An 18829-nucleotide genomic window follows, 5' to 3' on the forward strand; every position below is an offset into this window, starting at 1 on the left:
GGGTACTTGTATAAATACGGATGGAGCGCCTGACGCATAGCAATGGCTACATGGTACAGCTTAACTGCTAAGCTTATGACTTGAACTAAACTACTGTAGCTGTATCGTCATTCATTCGACCTCGTATTAAAATGGACCAACTTTGTTTAGATTTGGAGGTGCGGCCTAAAACTTTTCTCTCCCCTTGAATTTAGAGTCTCAAATTTCAGGTGCGCCTTAGAATCAGGAAAATTTGTTTTCCTTGATTTCGAGTTTCATTTTTCAGGTGTGGCTTAGATTCGACTGTGACTCAGATTCGATTAAATACGGTAGCTTGATCCACTTATGCAGGCAGCATCAAGTTCAGCCCATTCTGACTTGTCAGTCAGTGCCTAGACATACTAGAGTCAGTTCGTGTTAACCATGTCTGTCAATCAACGTGAAATTTGAGCTAGACGTGAACATTAAATTCTGTTTGGAGTTGCAAAAAAGTGTGAAATAAAGTCGTGAAATTTTGAAATTGGTGTACAGTGCTAATCATGTAGTCAGACTGTTTGCAAGATGTGGTGGTGGTGGTGGTGGTGGTGGTGGTGGTGGTGGTGGTGGTGGTGGTGGTGGTGGTGGTGGTGTTGGTGTTGGTGTTGGTGTTGGTGTTGTCCCATACCCTGAGGAGTGTAGGGGACGATTTGGGAGACCCGCACCGCCGATGAGGTGAGGTTCTAGCCGAGCTGGTTTGCCATTGCCTTCCTCCGACCGTAATGGGGTGAACAATGATGATGAAGACAACACAACACCACCCAGTCATCTCCAGGCAGGAAAAATCCCTGACCCCGCCAGGAATCGAGCCCAGGATCCCATGCGTGGGAAGCGAAAACACTACCGCAAGACCGTGAGCTTGTGGACTTGCAAGAGGAACGAGGGATTTAAATGTGAAAATGAATCAACAGAAGATGCGCAATGATTGGGAGATCCATTAACCTCAAAAACAGAAGAAAACGTGCAAAAACTGACAAACATTTTTTGTTCGAAGAGACAAATGACTTTTCAAGAGCTTACTGAAGGACTCCCCATCCTATATGGATCTGTGCAAAGCACTGTAACCAATAATTTCCAAATGAGACAAGTGAGTGAAAAATTTTTCCCAGATATTTGAATCATGAATGGAATGAAAATTGTGTATCAGTTTGCACAGAGTTGAAGTATCGTCTTAGTTCAGATCTGGACTCTATGTCCAGAATTGCAACTGGAGATGAAACTTCTGACTGTGGGTACGACCCTGAGACAAAAATTCAGAGCTCACAGTGAAAAACCAGTGAAACTTCTCACCCTAAAAATGGATTTCATTCAAAATCAAATTTCAAAGTCAAGCTCACTGTTTTTATTTTGAGGAAATGATGCAATCAGTGTGTGTTCCAAGGGGAATAGCTGTAAACAAATGTGTGAGGAACAAGACCAGAAAAATGGGCCAGTGCCTTCCTTCTTCTTCGCAAATTTTTGCCCAGAAAAAGTGATTCCATCGGTCCACATCTGCCTTATTCATCAGGCTCAGCACAGTGTGCCTTCTGGCTCTACCCAACAATTAAAACCTGCGTTAAAGGAAAATGTTTTGACACGATTCCTGACATCGAGAAGGCCAAGACAAAGCAACTGAACAGACATCATTCTAATCCAGCAACCACTATAAACTAAGTCACAAATGAATTGCAGAGCTTGGCTGCGAGCAGGCACTGATTTAAACCGATGGGGAAAGTTGAAAATTTGTGCGAGACTGGAAATCAGTCTCAGATCTTCTGCTTGCTAGGCAGATGCTCGAACCATCTGCACAGACTATCCTAGCACACTTCATGTCAGATAAAAATTCACAACTTATCCACACACTACTAATGTAGTGTCCTTGTTGCTCGTGGCATTACTCCGGCACAAATTTTCTACTTTTTCCTTTGGTTTAAATTAATGTGTGCTCACAGACAATATCTGTAATTTGTGTGTGTCTTAATTCATAGTGGCTGCTGGATCAAAATGGTGTCTGTTCTCTCAGACATGTCTGAAAGAACAGGCACCAAACACACATGAGGGTATTTCGGTAAGTAAAGATACACAGTACACCAGAGGAACAGAAGAGTTTTGGTGAGCAAGTTGGCAACACTGGTGTTAACCTTGAACCGTTAGCTATCTCCTCACGGTCATTCGGCATTTGAACGTTGCTTCTGGTTGGAGTAGGTCGTGCTCAAAATGGCTTCACGGATTCAGAATCCCGCCAAATGTGAAGTGTGCTGTGTCATACGTTTTCTTCACGCAAAAGGTCAGCCACCATTGGATATTCTCAAAGAAATTGTTTCTGTTTATGGGAACATTATGAATTGACAAAAATGTAACGAAATGGTGGTGTCATTTCTCTGAAGGTAGGACCGATGTTCGTGATGAACAAAGAACAGGTCGGCCATCTGTGATCTCTAATGCCGTTCTTTGGAGAACGGAGGAAGCAATTCTTGCGAATAGGTGTCTCACATTGAAAGAATTGCTTCAGATCATACCGGACGTGACAATGACAACTCTTCATGACATGGTGACTGTCAAGTTAGGGTACAGGAAATTGTGTGCACGCTGGGTTCCAGAACTGTTAATGGAAGAACACAAAAAGAAAAGGCTGGGCTTTGCTCTTGACTTTCTCACACGCTATGCTGGAGCAGATGAGTTCCTTCATCACATTGTGACAGGTGACGAGACATGGGTTTATCACCATACATCTGAATCCAAGCAACAATCAATGCAATGGCGCCATTCTGTTTCACCAAAAGCCTAGATATGCAAAACGTCAATTTCAGCGAAGATAATCGTGGCTTCTGTTTTTCGGGACAGAGAAAATAATTCTTTGGTTGGAATTTATGCCTCCTGGAACGACAATTAATGCTGCTGCGTATTGCCAGACTTTGAAACGTGTTCGAAGGGCAATTCAAAACAAACGCAGGGGAATGCTGACAAGTGGAGTCCACTTGATTCGTGACAACGCTCGGCCTCACACAGTGCTCGTAACCCAAGCACTGCTCAAACAATTCAAATGGGACGTATTAGACCATCCACTATACAGCCCGGATCTTGCACCCACCTACTTCCACGTCTTCCGTTACCTGAAGTCACATCTTGGTGGAAAACTGTTCCATGACGATGAAGAGATCAAAGATGAAGTTGAAATGTGGTTCTGACAACAGGTGGCAACCTTCTATGACTGTGGGATACAAAAGCTTGTGCACCAACTTAACAAATGTTTGGATAACGGGGGTGATTATGTCGAAAAATAACAAAGAATCCAGTTAATAAGATGTAACTGACATTTTCTAAATAAACGTTATAGTTAAGGACTGCAAGCCAATGTATCTTTACTTTTTGAAATGCCCTCATAATTAAGGTGAGGATGGCCAATGATGTCTTCGGTGCAGATGCACATCAGGATCGAAGTCTTACGGGAATCGGCAAAGTGCCACGAGTAATGAGGAAGATGGGCAAGAGGCACTACGTTTGTAGTGTGTCAGTAAGCCGAGAATTTTCATCTGACGGGAGGCATGCTAGGGTAGGCCGTAACGTTGCAATGACCAGTTTATCTGGGTGGCTTAGTGGTTAGAGTATCTTTGCTGTAAGCAGAAGATCCAGGTTTGAATCCCGGTTCGGCACAGATTTTCAACTGTGACTGTAGGTTTAAATCGATCCCCATGCGCAGACAATGTCTATAATTCCTTTGTGTTTTGAAAACAGTTGTCATCAAAAACTGGTCATTCATAAAATTTTACTACCGTATTTACTCAAATCTAAGCCGCACCTGAAATTTGAGACTCGAAATTCAAGGGGAGAGAAAAGTTTTAGGCCGCACCTCCAAATCGAAACAAAGTTGATCCATTGTAATATGAGAGACAATGTAGGTCGAATGAATGATGATACAGCTACAGTAGTTTGGTTCGATTCGTAAGCTTAGCAGTTAAGCTTTACCAGGTAGCCATTGCTATGCGTCAGGCGCTCCGTCCGTATTTATACAAGTACCCTTCCTTTTACATGTGCTTCGTCTGGTTTGAATTGATTGCTTATTTTTATTTGATCTTCTCTTTGTTATAGGTGTTTACATCACTCTAAGCTGAAAATGCATTATTGTGCTGTGTCATGCATTGTTTGTCACATTCTGATAATGAGTGTTTATGACCTGTCGCCGCTCGCGGCATTGCTTGCTTTTTTGCGCGCTACCGCAGCTTCCAAATAAAAAAAAAAAGAAAAACACCACGAGGAATATTCTCACTAGCGAAATAATGCCAAGAGACTGCCATTTGTTGTTACTTACACTGCTGCTTACATGCGTGACAGAAGATGTTGTGAAGGAGAGTTTAGCGAAAATTTTACCCCGTTTGAAAATCTTTGCAGACGCCACTTCAGTACATTACATTCTGCACAGAAACTAGTCATCTTAGATTTAAAAATCTAGTCAGTCGTCGTGCTTCATTCCTGACTGTATCACTATTCGGCATTAAAATAATACGGATATCAAAATGGCATGATATGTATATTCTTCCGCGTTTGCCGTTGTCTCACTCTAGTATCGTGATTTATTAGGCAGACAGGATTTAAATGAGATAGCAGCAAACACGAAAGAATAGGTGGCAAAATGTTTGTAGTCCTATTATTCTTATGGTGAAGAGAATACTGCATGAGATTCACAATTCATAAAAGTTCCTATTAGCAACCATCTCTTCTCACAGGTAGGAAAAAATTCAGAACAGAGGTGGCCATATTGACCTCTATCCCAAACAGTCGTGCCAATCGGATTTTTGTAGTACATTGAAAGGCTGCTAGATTCGAAGATGAACAATACGGAATTTGTATTTACTTCATTGGACAATGTATGAAAATGTAGTGGTCGGAACTCGGGCCAAAGAAAAAGGCATGTCTTCTACCTTTTTTTTTTAATTTATTTACTGACGCAGAGATTTTGGCGCCAGTATTTAGCTTTGTGCCTGCAAAGCATGCCTTCGTAGCGCTACATATATTCGATGCCAGAAGTTAGTTGTGGCGGCACCTACCAACATTTTACAGAACTTCCGTTTACTTTGCATTCGATTCTAAGCCGCAGGCAGTTTTTTCGATTACAAAAACCGGAAAAAAGTGTGCCTTAGATTCGAGTAAATACAGTATACAAATATAATTTTGTTACATTATACATTCTGTCAGGATGCTGTTGTGAACCTGCTGTCCTATACCTGTTGCCTAAAACAACGAATACCCACTGTCAAAACAGCTCGGGTGTCATCTGGGAGACGTGCAAATGGAACGGCAGGCGCTTCAAGCCGCTGAGTGTGCGGGACGGGGCGTCGCTGGAGCTGGCGTACCAGCGCTATCTGCAGGAGGCGGCCGTGGGGCAGCAGCCGCCCACCTCGGTCCTGGTTGACGGCAAGGTCGAGGTGAGTACTTCCTCACTCGTATTCCTGTAATTGTGCATCTCTCCTCGCTTCTCCTTAGGTGGTGCTAGCAATTGCCTCACATAGGAGTGAGTTTCTATGAGGTTTTTTTTTTTAAGTAAGGGCCATTTTCATTTTTAAAAAAAAGGTACAAATACTTTCGTGAAAACTTTCTTTTTCTGGTTCTACACACTTTTACCTATTTTTCTACATAGTTGCCTTGTTGATTTAAGCACTTGTCATACTGTACAACTAAGTTTTTAATTCCTTCTTCAAAGAATTTGGCCGCCTGTTCCGACAGCCGAGAGTTCACGGCCGCTTTCACTTCATCGACGTCATTGAAGAGCTGCCCGCCAAGATGGTGTTTCAGGTACCGGAAAAGGAGAAAATCGCTAGGAGCAAGGTCGGGGCTGTATGGTGCATGGTCCAAAACTTCCCTGCCAAAAGAATCAATCAAATCTCGAGTCTTTTGAGAGGTGTGAGGCCTCGCGTTATCGTGCAGGAGCAAAACTCCTTTTGTCGGCATGCCGCGCGTTTTGTTTTGAATTGCTTTGCAGAGCTTCTTTAGTTCCACAGTAGGCATCCGACTTGATTGTCGTTCCTCGTTGCATACAGTCCACTAGCTAAACATCGCACCGGTCCCAGAACACAGTTGCCATAATCTTGCGCTTTGACAGCTTCTATTTGGCTTTGACCTTGACGGGTTAGATCGTGTGTCACCATTCCATCGATTGTCGCTTGCTTTCGGGAGTGATCTGGGCTACCCATGTTTCATCTCCAGTGACAATTTGACTCAACATGTCATCTCCATTCATCCTCGTAACGAATCAAAAAGACCAATGAAGTGGCAAATCTCTTCCCTTTGTGGTCCTCTGTGAGGAGTCTGGGTACCCACTGAAGTCACAGTTTTTAAAGTTTAGGTTTTCAGACACAATTTTGTGCAAAACCGATCTCGAAACTTCTGGAAATTCCAAAGAAATAGTGGAAATTGTGAATCTTCTGTCCTCACGAATCTTTGTTTCGACAGCAGCCACCAAGTCATCAGTAATCACAGAGGGCCGGCCTGAGCGTTCATCATCACGGACGTTTTGACAGCCTTTTTTAAACTCTCTAACCCATTGACACACCTCACCTTCACTCATTGCATTCGAGCCATAAACTTCTGTAACTGACGATGAATTTCTGCAGCTGATAGGGTTCGCGGTCAAAAAACATATCACTGACCATATGTCACAGATGGCGGGCGATTCAATAATCGTGAACATTATAAAGTAGCACAGCGATGCGTAAACGTCAGCTACATAGCTGCAACTTGCATCAGTGTTAATGGGAAGGGTGCCGGCAAGTGGCGCGGTGGCTTGTTGCGGCGTCCGCTCGAACTACGGGACTATAAGTGCGAACGGCCCTTACTTAAAAAACAACCCTCGTATATACAGTGAGGTGACAAAAGTCATAGGACAATTCCAAGTGTGGTGTCCTCCTTTTGCCAGTTTTAGCGCAGTGACTCGAGGTGGCACAGACTCGACAACTCGTCGGAAGTCCCTTGCAGAAATAATGAGCAGAGTTGCCGTATAGTAGTCCACGATTGCAAAAGTGTTGCAGTGCAGGATTTTGTCCACAGACTGACCTCCCCGTAAACATTCGACGGGATTCACATTGTGCGATCTGGGTGGCCGTATCATTTGCAAGAATTGTGCAGAATGTCTTCAAACCTGTCGCAAACAGCTGTGGCCCGAAGACGTGGCGCATTGTCACTCGTAAAAATTGCGTCGCTGTTCGGGAACGTAAAGTTTGTTAATGGCTGCAAATGGCCTGTAAGTAGCTGAAAATAAGCATTTCCAACCAGTCGTACAATGAAGGCTTTCACGACCGGGTGGTACTGTTGTTAATAATTCTTCCGGGTTATATGGCCGTGGTCCGTGGAATTCTTCTATTCCTAATGTTTCGTTCGATACAACGTTGGACATCTTCAGAAGTATGGCGAGTCCTGCTAACTGACGAGTCGGGCGTCGGAGAGGTGCCTAAATACCCAGGAAAGTAGGCATGGTCTAGCTTGCACATAGTAGCAGAGAGAAAAATAGTCAAAGATAAAATGTAACTATCGATAATAGTCCATCGTAGATAAAAATCACTTATCGATTCTGTAACGCCACTGTCCATATTTCGCTTAATTTCGAGGCCTCTTCTTTTCTATTAAAATTATCTTCATGTTTATAAATTTTAATAGCCTCCCTATACAGTCATGGATAATAGTTCGTGGTAGTTTCAGAAAACTTAACTACACGGTCACCTGAATGAAGTGCACGTTCCGCAATGGCCAATTCATATATTTTTCCCAGTCGGCAAAGACTTTCATGCTCCTTTACCCTCGTATTAACACTTCTTTTCCTAGTACCAATATAGACCTTCCCACAAGTACACGGAATTTTATACACACTGCTATGATAATGCTGGCCTTCTATCTTTAACAGAACGAAGTCCTATTTTTCTGGTAGGTTTGAATACCGGTTTCACTTTGTTTCAGCAAAATTTTGCCGATTCGATCTGTAATCTTACTAATGAAAGGTAAAGACACCGTTTTCTTCCATTGCTGTGTACCATCCTTTTCCTTTGGCCTGCTGTAATTAGGTCTTAAAACTCTATTGATTTCTCTGTTTGAGTACCCATTCTTATGGAAGGCCCGTTTCAGACGATTCAGTTCCTTATCCAGATGTTCTGGCATACAAATCCGTTTCCCCCTGCCCACTAAACTTCTGATCACACCACTTCTTTATATTGTGGGTGGTTATCGGAGTTCTTAAGTAAGTATCTATCAGTGTGTGTGCTCTTCCGAAACACTTTATGCTCTAGTATCAAAAGTTAGCAGAGTGCCAGGGAAATGTCTCTCTTCTAATATTTACAATAGCTTTTAGAAGACAGTGAAGTGTAAACCGGTGACTCGCTCGCTGCCCACCTGGCAGGTAGACTTCAAAGCAGAGGAGATGCTACGGCCGAGCCGCCGCAGGCTACGCCGCACCTACCACACGGGCCTGTGGATGCAGCTGCGCACGTCGCCACACCAGACGCAGCTGCACGCCAAGATCAACAGGCTGCAGATAGACAACCAGATGTTCGACTGCATGTTCCCCGTCGTGCTGGCGCCCGTGCCGCCGCCCAGGAGCGTCGCTGCCGACAACGGTAAGGGCGTAGACGAGAGCCGCTCGGAGTTGGTGAGACCTCAGGGAAGATCAGTTTGGATTCCATAGAAATATTGGATCACATGAGGCAATACTGACCCTACGACTTATCTTAGAAGCTAGATTAAGAAAAGGCAAACCTTCGTTTCTAGCATTTGTAGACTTAGAGAAAGCTTTTGACAATGTTGACTGGAATACTTTCTTTCAAATTCTAAAGGTGGCAGGGGTAAAATACAGGAAGCGAAAGGCTATTTACAATTTGTACAGAAACCAGATGACAGTTACAAGAGTCGAGGGACATGAAAGGGAAGCAGTGGTTGGGAAGGGAGTGAGACAGGGTTGTAGCCTCTCCCCGATGTTATTCAATCTGTATATTGAGCAAGCAGTGAAGGAAACAAAAGAAAAATTTGGAGTAGGTATTAAAATTCATGGAGAAGAAGTAAAATCTTTGAGGTTCGCCGATGACATTGTAATTCTGTCAGAGACGGCAAAGGACTTGGAAGAGCAGTTGAACGGAACGGACAGTGTCTTGAAAGGAGGATATAAGATGAACATCAACAAAAGCAAAACGAGGATAATGGAATGTAGTCGAATTAAGTATGGTGATGCTGAGAGAATTTGTTTAGGAATTGAGACACTTAAAGTAGTTTTTCTATTTGGGTAGCAAAATAAATGATGATGGTCGAAGTAGAGAGGATATAAAATGTAGACTGGCAATGCCAAGAAAAGCGTTTCTGAAGAAGAAAAATTTGTTAACATTGAGTATAGATTTAAGTGTGAGGAAGTCGTTTCTGAAAGTATTTGTTGGAGTGTAGGCATGTATGGGAGTGAAACATGGATGATAAATAGTTTGGACAAGAAGAGAATAGAGAAGCTTTCGAAATGTGGTGCTGCAGAAGAATGCTGAAGATAAGATGGGTAGATCACATAACTAATGACATCAAAATAAGTGTCCAAGGAATAGAAAAGCAACTGGAATCACTCAACAGAGGAAAGTCCACTGGACCTGACAGGATACCAATTCGATTCTACACAGAGTACGCGAAAGAACTTTCCCCCCTTCTAACAGCTGTGTACCGCAACTCTCTAGAGGAATGGAAGGTTCCAAATGATTGGAAAAGAGCACAGGTAGTCCCAGTCTTCGAGAAGGGTCGTCGAGCAGATGCGCAAAACTGTAGACCTATATCTCTGACGTCGATCTGTTGTAGAATTTTAGAACATGTTTTTTGCTCGAGTATCATGTCGTTTTTGGAAACCCAGAATCTACTCTGTAGGAATCAACATGGATTCCGGAAACAGTGATCGTGTGAGACCCAACTCGTTTTATTTGTTCATGAGACCCAGAAAATATTAGATACAGGCTCCCAGGTAGATGCTATTTTTCTTGACTTCCGGAAGGCGTTTGATACAGTTCCGCACTGTCGCCTGATAAACAAAGTAAGAGCCTACGGAATATCAGACCAGCTGTGTGGCTGTGTGGCTGGGTTGAAGAGTTTTTAGCAAACAGAACACAGCATGTTGTTATCAATGGAGAGATGTCTACAGACGTTAAAATAACCTCTGGCGTGTCTCAGGGGAGTGTTATGGGACCATTGCTTTTCACAATATATATAAATGATCTAGTTGATAGTGTCGGAAGTTCCATGCGGCTTATCGCGGATGATACTGTAGTAGACAGAGAAGTTGCAGCATTAGAAAATTGTAGCGAAATGCAGGAAGATCTGCAGCGGACAGGATCTTGGTGCAGGGAGTGGCAACTGACCCTTAACATAGACAAATGTAATGTATTGCGAATACATAGAAAGAAGGATCCTTTATTGTATGATTATATGATAGCGGAACAAACACTGGTAGCAGCTGCTTCTGTAAAATATCTGGGAGTATGCGTGCGGAACGATTTGAAGTGGAATGATAATATGAAAGTAATTGTTGGTAAGGCGGGTACCAGGTTGAGATTCATTGGGAGAGTCCTTAGAAAATGCAGTCCATCATCAAAGGAAATGGCTTACAAAACACTCGTTCGACCTATACTTCAGAATTACTCATCAGTGTGGGATCCGTACCAGATCGGGTTGACGGAGGAGATAGAGAAGATCCAAAGAAGAGCGGCGCATTTCGTCACAGGTTATTTGGTAACCGTGATAGCGTTACGGAGATGTTTAACTAACTCAAGTGGCAAACTCTGCAAGAGGGGCGCGCTGCATCGCGGTGTAGCTTGCTCGCCAGGTTTCGAGAGGGTGCGTTTCTGGATGGGGTATCGAATATATTGCTTCCCCCTACTTATACCTCCCAAGGAGACATGAATGTAAAATTAGAGAGATTGGAGCGCACACGGAGGCTTTCAGACAGTTGTTCTTCCCGCGAACCATACGAGACTAACAGGAAAGAGAGGTAATGACAGTGGCATGTAAAGTGCCCTCCGCCACACACCGTTGGGTGGCTTGCGGAGTATAAATGCAGATGTAGATGTAGATGTAGATATTGAATAGAATATGGGAGAAGAGAAGTTTGTGGCACAACTTTACTAGAAGAAGGTATCGGTTGGTAGGACATGTTCTGAGGCATCAAGGGATCACCAATTTAGTATTGAAGGGCAGCGTGGAGGGTAAAAATCGGTGAACCTCAAAGTTTTTATTTCTTCGCCGTGGATTTTAATACCTACTCCGAATTTTTCTTTTGTTTCCATCACTGATTGCTCAATATACAGATTGAATAACATCGGGGAGAGGCTATAACCCTGTCCCACTCCCTTCCCAACCACTGCTTCTGTTCCATGTCCCTCGTCTCTTATAACTGCCTTCTGCACATCATCATCATCATCATCATCATCATCATCATCATCATCATTTAAGACTGATTATCCTTTTCAGCGTTCAGTCTCGAGCATAACCCCTTATAAAATTTTTCCACGATCCCCTATTCAGTGCTAACATTGGTGCCTCATCTGATGTTAAGCCTATTACTTCAAAATCATTCTTAACCGAATCCAGGTACCTTCTCCTTGGTCTTCCCCGACTCCTCCTACCATCTACTGCTGAACCCATGAGTCTCTTGGGTAACTTTGCTTCTCCCATGCGTGTAACATGACCCCAACATCTAAGCCTGTTCGTCCTGACTGTTACATCTATAGGGTTCATTCCCAGTTTTTCTTTGATTTCCTCATTGTGCACACCCTCCTGCCATTGTTCCCATCTACTAGTACCTGCAATCATCCTAGCTACTTTCATATCCGTAACCTCAACCTTGTTGATACGGTAACCTGAATCCACCCAGCTTTCGCTCTCGTACAACAAAGTTGGTCGAAAGATTGAACGGTGCACAGATAACTTAGTCTTGGTACTGACTTCCTTCTTGCAGAAGAGAGTAGATCGTAGCTGAGCACTCACTGCATTAGCTTTGCTACACCTCGCTTCCAGTTCTTTCACTATGTTGCCATCCTGTGAGGATATGCATCCTAAGTACTGGAAACTGTCCACCTGTTCTACCTTTGTTCCTCCTATTTGGCACTCAATCCGTTCATATTTCTTTCCCACCGACATTCCTTTCGTTTTGGAGATGCTAATCGTCATACCATAGTCTTTACATTTTTGACCTAGCTCTGAAATATTACTTTGCAAACTTTTAATCGAATCTGCCATCACAACTAAGTCATCTGCATATACAAGACTGCTTATTTTGTGTTCTCACCCAGCCAGTCTATTGTTCTCAACATATGATCCATAAATTATATGAACAACAGTGGAGACAGGTTGCAGCATTGTCTTACCCCCGAAACTACTCTGAACCATGAACTCAATTTACCATCAACTCTAACTGCTGCCTGACTATCCATGTAAAGACCTTTAATTGCTTGCAAAAGTTTGTCTCCTATTCCATAATCTCGTAGAACAGACAATAACTTCCTCCTAGGAACCTGGTCATATGCCTTTTCTAGATCTATAAAGCATAGATACAATTCCCTGTTCCACTCATAACACTTCTCCATTATTTGCCGTGAGCTAAAGATCTGGTCCTGACAACCTCTAACAGGCCTAAACCCACACTGATTTTCATCCAATTGGTCCTCAACTAATACTCGCACTTTCCTTTCAACAATACCTGAGAAGATTTTACCCACAACGCTGATTAAAGAGAAACCTCTGTGGTTGTTACAATCTTTTATGTTTCCATGTTTAAAGATTGGTGTGATTACTGCTTCTGTCCAGTCTGATGGAACCTGTCCCAACTCCCAGGCCATTTCAATTATCCTGTGTAGCCATTTAAGACCTGACATTCCACTGTATTTGATGAGTTCCGACTTAATTTCATCCACCCCAGCTGCTTTATTGCACTGCAATCTATTGACCATTTTTTCCACTTCCTCAAATGTGATCCTATTTCCATCCTCATTCCTATCCCATTCTACCCCGAAATCTGAAACATTGCTGATCGTATTTTCACCTACATTGACCAACTCTTCAAAATATTCCCTCCATCTGCCCAATTCATCCACAGGATTCACCAGCAGTTTTCCTGACTTGTCAAAAATACTTGTCATTTCCTCCTTACCTCCGTTTCGAAGACTGCTAATTACACTCTAGAATGGTTTTCCAGCAGCTTGACCCATAGTCTCCAACCTGTTTCCAAAGTCTTCCCAAGATTTCTTCTTGGATGCTGCAATTATCTGTTTGGCTTTGTTTCTTTCTTTAACATAACTTTCTCTGTCTACCTGAGTTCTAGTATGTAGCCATTTTTGATACGCCTTCTTTTTCCTTTTACAGGCTGCCTTGACTGTGTCATTCCACCTAGCTGTTTGCTTCATCCTACTTTTACACACTACTGTTCCAAGACATTCTTTAGCCACTTCTAGTTCTGCGTCCCTGTACCTTGTCCATTCCTTTTCCAATGACTGTAATTGACTACATTCAACTAACTGGTACCTTTCTGAGATAGCTGTTATGGACTTGTGCCTGATTTCCTTATCCTGAAGTTTCTCCACTCTTATCCTCCTGCATATGGACCTGATCTCCTGAACTTTCGGCCTCACAATCCCAATTTCACTGCAGATTAAATAATGATCAGTGTCATCAAAGAATCCCCTGAATACACGTGTCCCCCTCACAGCCTTCCTGAATTCCTGATCTGTTATTATATAGTCAGTGACAGATCTGGTTCCCCTGCCTTCCAAGTATACCAGTGAATGTTATTATGTTTAAAAAAGGAATTGTGATTACTAAGCCCATACTGGCACAGAAATCCAAGAGTTGTGTCCCATTCCTATTGGCCTCCATATCTTTCCAAATTTACCCATAACCTTTTCATACCCTTCTGCTCTTGGGTGATTTTAATGCCAGGATTGGAAATCAAACAGAACACTGTCCTTGTCCTTTACTCTGACAACTACATCACTGAGTGCCTCATAAAAACTATACATCTATTTTGATCTGTCCCTTCACAATGTGAATATACTGACACAATCGTAATTGTCTTGCTAGACACTGTCAAATCTATCCACATAAGTCGTTCGTTTACATACCTTACTGCAACTACACTGGGTTCCATTTCTTTCCTGATGTAAAGCCCTACACCCCATTGTGCTATTCCTGCTTTGGCTCCTGACGGGTAGACCTTGTATTCTCCCACTTCCTCTTCTTTCTCACCCCTTACCCGAATGTCACTAACAGCTAAAACGTCCAGTCCCATCTTACTTGCAGCCTCTGCCTGCTCTGTCTTCTTCCCAGAGTATCCCACCATTGATATTAATAGCTCCCCATCTCATTACCATTTATTTGCCAAGTCGTATCTTAGGAGACCCTGGTTTGTCAGTTAGAGGTGGGACTCCGGTTGAGGGACTAACCGGTGGATTTGGTAGTCTTTTCCGTATGAGCACAAAGGTGACCATGACTCAGAATATGTCCGAGATGCCCAGCCTTATTCCAAAGTAACTGGTATCCCGACTGTTGGGACCACTTACTTGGCCACTCATACGTTGCCCGTGGTTCATGAACTAGGACATGACTACAGGAACCCATACCAGGAACCACACTGCCATCTGCTTTCTGTATTTTACTCCTGCCACCTTCAGAATTTGAAAGAGAATATTCCAGTCAACATTTTCAAAAGCTTTCTCTAAGTCTACAAATGCTAGAAACATAGGTTTGCCTTTCCTTAATCTTTCTTCTAAGATAAGTCGTAAGGTCAGTATTGTCTCGCGTGGTCCAACATTTCTACGGAATCCAAACTGATCTTCCCCGAGGTTGGCTTCTACTGGTTTTTCCATTTGTCCGTAAAGAATTCGCGTTAGTATTTTGCAGCCGTGACTTATTAAACTGATAGTTCGGTAATTTTCATATTTGTCAACACCTGCTTTCTTTGGGATTGGAATTATTATATTCTTCTTGAAGTCTGAGGGTATTTCGCCTGTCTCATACATTTAGCTCACCAGATTGTAGAGTTTCATCAGGACTGGCTCTCCCAAGGCCGTCAGAAGTCACAGTGGAATGTTGTCTACTCCTGGGGCCTTGTTTCGACTCAGGTCTTTCAGTGCTCTGTCAGACTCTCCACGCAATATTGTACCTCCCATTTCATCTTCATCTACATTCTCTTCCCTTTCTATAACATTGCCTTCAAGTACATCGCCCTTTTATAGTCCCTCTATATACTCCTTCCACCTTTCTGCTTTTCCTTCTTTGCTTAGAACGGGGTTTCCATCTGAGGTCTTGATGTTCATACAAGTGGTTCTCTTATCTCCAAAGGTCTCTTTAATTTTCCTGTAGGGAGTATCTGTCTTACCCCTAGTGAGATAAGCCTCTACATCCCGATATTTGTCCTCTAGCCATGACTGTTTAGCTATTTTGCACTTCCTGTCGATCTCATTTTTGAGACGTTTGTATTCCTTTTTGCCTGCTTCATTTACTGCATTTTTGTATTTTCTTCTTTCATCAATGAAATTCAATATTTCTTCTGTTACCCAAGAGTTTCTACTAGCCCTCATCTTTTTATCTATTTGATCCTCTGCTGCCTTCACCATTTCATCCCTCAAAGCTACCCATTCTTCTTCTGCTGAGTTTCCTTCCCCCATTTCTGTCAATTGTTCCCTTATGCTCTTCCTGAATCTCTCTACAACCTCTGGTTTAGTCAGTTTATGCAGGTCCCATCTCCTTAAATTCCCACCTTTTTGCAGTTTCTTCAGTTTTAGTGTACAGTTCATAACCAATAGATGGTGGTCAGAGTCCACATCTGCCCCTGGAAATGTCCTAAAAGTTAAAACCTGGTTCCAAAATCTCTGTCTTAGCATTATATAATCTATCTGAAACCTGTCAGTATCTCCAGGCTTCTTCCATGTATACAACTTTCTTTTATGATTCTTGAACCAAGTGTTAGCCATGGTTAAGTTATGCTCTGTGCAAAATTCTACCAGGCGGCTTGCTCGTTTGTTTCTTCCATATTCACCTACTACATCTCCTTCTCTCCCTTTTCCTACTATCAAATTCCAGTCACCCATGACTATTAAATTTTCGTCTCCCTTCACTACTTGAATAATTTCTTTTATCTCATCATACAATTCTCCAATATCTTCGTCATCTGCAGAGCTAGTTGGCATATAGACTTGTACTTCTATGGTAGGCATTGGCTTCGTGTCTATCTTGGCCACAATAATGCGTTCACTATGCCGTTTGTAGTAGCTTACCCGTACTCCTACTTTTTTTAGTCATTATTAAACCTACTCCTGCATTACCCCTATTTGATTTTGTATTTACAACCCTGTATTCACCTGACAAGAAGTCTTGTTCCTCCTGCCACTGAACTTCGCTAATTCCCACGACCCACCAGGCCTCAACCTCGGCTAATTTCACATTACTACCCCCCATACCTCACTTGTCATTCAAAATAACACACAAACACAAAATTTCGAGCTTTCGCACACACACACACACACACACACACACACACACACACACACACACACACACACACACACACAGGCATATGTAAAAGCAAAGAGTTTTGGCAGAGATGTCAGTCGAGGAGGAAGTACAGAGGCAAAGATGTTGTTGAAAGACAGGTGAGGTATGAGCGGCGGCAACTTGAAATTAGCGGAGGTTGAGGCCTGGCAGATAACGAGAAGAGAGGATATACTGAAGGGCAAGTTCCCATCTCCGGAGTTCAGATAGATGGTGTTGGTGGGAAGTATCCAGATAATCCGGACAGTGTAACACTGTGCCAAGATGTGCTGGCCGTGCACCAAGGCATGTTTAGCCACAGGGTGATCCTCATTATCAACAAACACTGTCCGCCTGTGTCCATTCATGTGAATGTCCAGTTTGTTGCTTGTCATTCACACATAGAAAGCTTCACAGTGTAGGCAGGTCAGTTGGTAAATCACGTGGATGCTTTCACACGTGGCTCTGCCTTTGATCGTGTACACCTTCCGGGTAACAGGACTGGAGTAGGTGGTGGTGGTGGGAGGGTGCATGGGACAGGTTTTACACCAGGGGTGGTTACAAGGGTAGGGCCAGAGGGTAGGGAAAGTGGTTTGGGGGTTTCATAGGGATGAACTAAGAGATTACGAAGGTTAGGTGGACAGCGGACAGACACACTTGGTGGAGTGGGGAGGATTTTGTGAAAGGAAGTCATATTGTTGCTGGATAGCCACATTAAGAGTCTGATCCAGTCCTGGGAAGTATTCTGTCACAAGTGGGGCACTTTTGGGGTTCTTCTGTGAGAGGTTCTGGGTTTGAGGGGATGAGGAAGTGGCTCTGGTTATCTGCTTCTGTACCACGTCGGGAGGGTAGTTGCGGGATGCGAAAGCTGTTTTCAGGTTGTTGGTGTAATGGTCCAGGGATTCAGGACTGGAGCAGATTCGTTTGCCACGAAGGCCTAGGCTGTAGGGAAGGGACCGTTTGATATGGAATGGGTGGCAGCTGTCATAATGGAGGTACTGTTGCTTGTTGGTGGGTTTGATGTGGACGGATGTGTGCAGCTGGCCATTGGACAGATGGAGGTCAACGTCTAGGAAAGTGGCATGGGATTTGGAGTAGGACCTGGTGAATCTGTTGGAACCAAAGGAGTTGAGGTTGGAGAGGAAATTCTGGAGTTGTTCTTCACTGTGAGTCCAGATCGTGAAGATGTCATCAATAAATCTGTACCAAACTTTGGGTTGGCAGGCCTGGGTAACCAAGAAGGCTTCCTCTAAGCGACCCATAAATAGGTTGGCGTACAAGGGGGCCATCCTGGTACCCATGGCTGTTCCCTTTAATTGTTGGTATGTCTGGCCTTCAAAAGTGAAGAAGTTGTGGGTCAGGATGAAGCTGGCTAAGGTAATGAGGAAAGAGGTTTTAGGTAGGGCGGCAGGTGATCAGCGTGAAAGGAAGTGCTCCATCGCAGTGAGGCCCTGGACGTGCGGAATATTAATGTATAGGGAAGTGGCATCAATGGCTAAAAGGATGGTTTCCGGGGGTAACAGACTGGATAAGTATTCCAGGCGTTCGAGAAAGTGGTTGGTGTCTTTGATGAAGGATGGGAGACTGCATGTAATGGGTTGGAGGTATAGATCTACGTAGGCAGAGATACGTTCTGTGGGGGCTTGGTAACCAGCTACAATGGGGCGGCCGGGATGATTCGGTTTGCGAATTTTAGGAAGTAGGTAGAAGTTAGGGGTGCGGGGTGTCGGTGGGGTCAGGAGGTTGATGGAGTCAGGTGAAAGGTTTTGTAAAGGGCCTAAGGTTCTGAGGATTCCTTGAAGCTTCGCCTGGACATCAGGAATGGGATTACCTTGGCAAACTTTGTATGTGGTGTTGTCTGAAAGCTGACGCAGACCGTCAGCCACATACTCCCGATGATCAAGTACCACGGTCGTGGAACCCTTGTCAGCCAGAAGAATGATAACGAATCGGTCAGCTTTCAGATCACGGATAGCTTGGGCTTCGGCTGTGGTGATGTTGGGAGTAGGATTAAGGTTTTTCAAGAGAGATTTAGAGGCAAGGCTGGAAGTGAGAAATTCCTGGAAGGTTTGGAGAGGGTGATTTTGAGGAAGAGGAGGTGGGTCCCGCTGTGATGGAGGACGGAACTGTTCGAGGCAGGGTTCAATTTGGATAGTGTGTTGGGGAGTTGGATCATTAGGAGTGGGTTCAGGATTATTTTTCTTCATCGCAAAGTGATATTTCCAGCAGAGACTACGAGTGTAGGACAGTAAATCTTTGACAAGGGCAGTTTGGTTGAACCTGGGAGTGGGGCTGAAGGTGAGGCCTTTGGATAGGA

The 18829-nt window shown here is 43.6% G+C and overlaps 1 protein-coding gene across 1 annotated transcript in view; it reads left to right on the top strand.

Moving 5' to 3' along the window:
• Positions 1 to 18829, top strand: part of LOC126293289 (intermembrane lipid transfer protein Vps13-like) — a 391345-nt gene that overhangs the window by 314979 nt on the left and 57537 nt on the right. The window contains 2 exon segments of the mRNA XM_049986411.1: positions 5255 to 5417; positions 8375 to 8591. Coding sequence (XP_049842368.1) covers positions 5255 to 5417; positions 8375 to 8591 — 380 coding nt within the window.

The sequence above is a fragment of the Schistocerca gregaria genome, chromosome 10 (genome assembly GCF_023897955.1).
Source record: "Schistocerca gregaria isolate iqSchGreg1 chromosome 10, iqSchGreg1.2, whole genome shotgun sequence".
Taxonomy (NCBI): domain Eukaryota; kingdom Metazoa; phylum Arthropoda; class Insecta; order Orthoptera; family Acrididae; genus Schistocerca; species Schistocerca gregaria.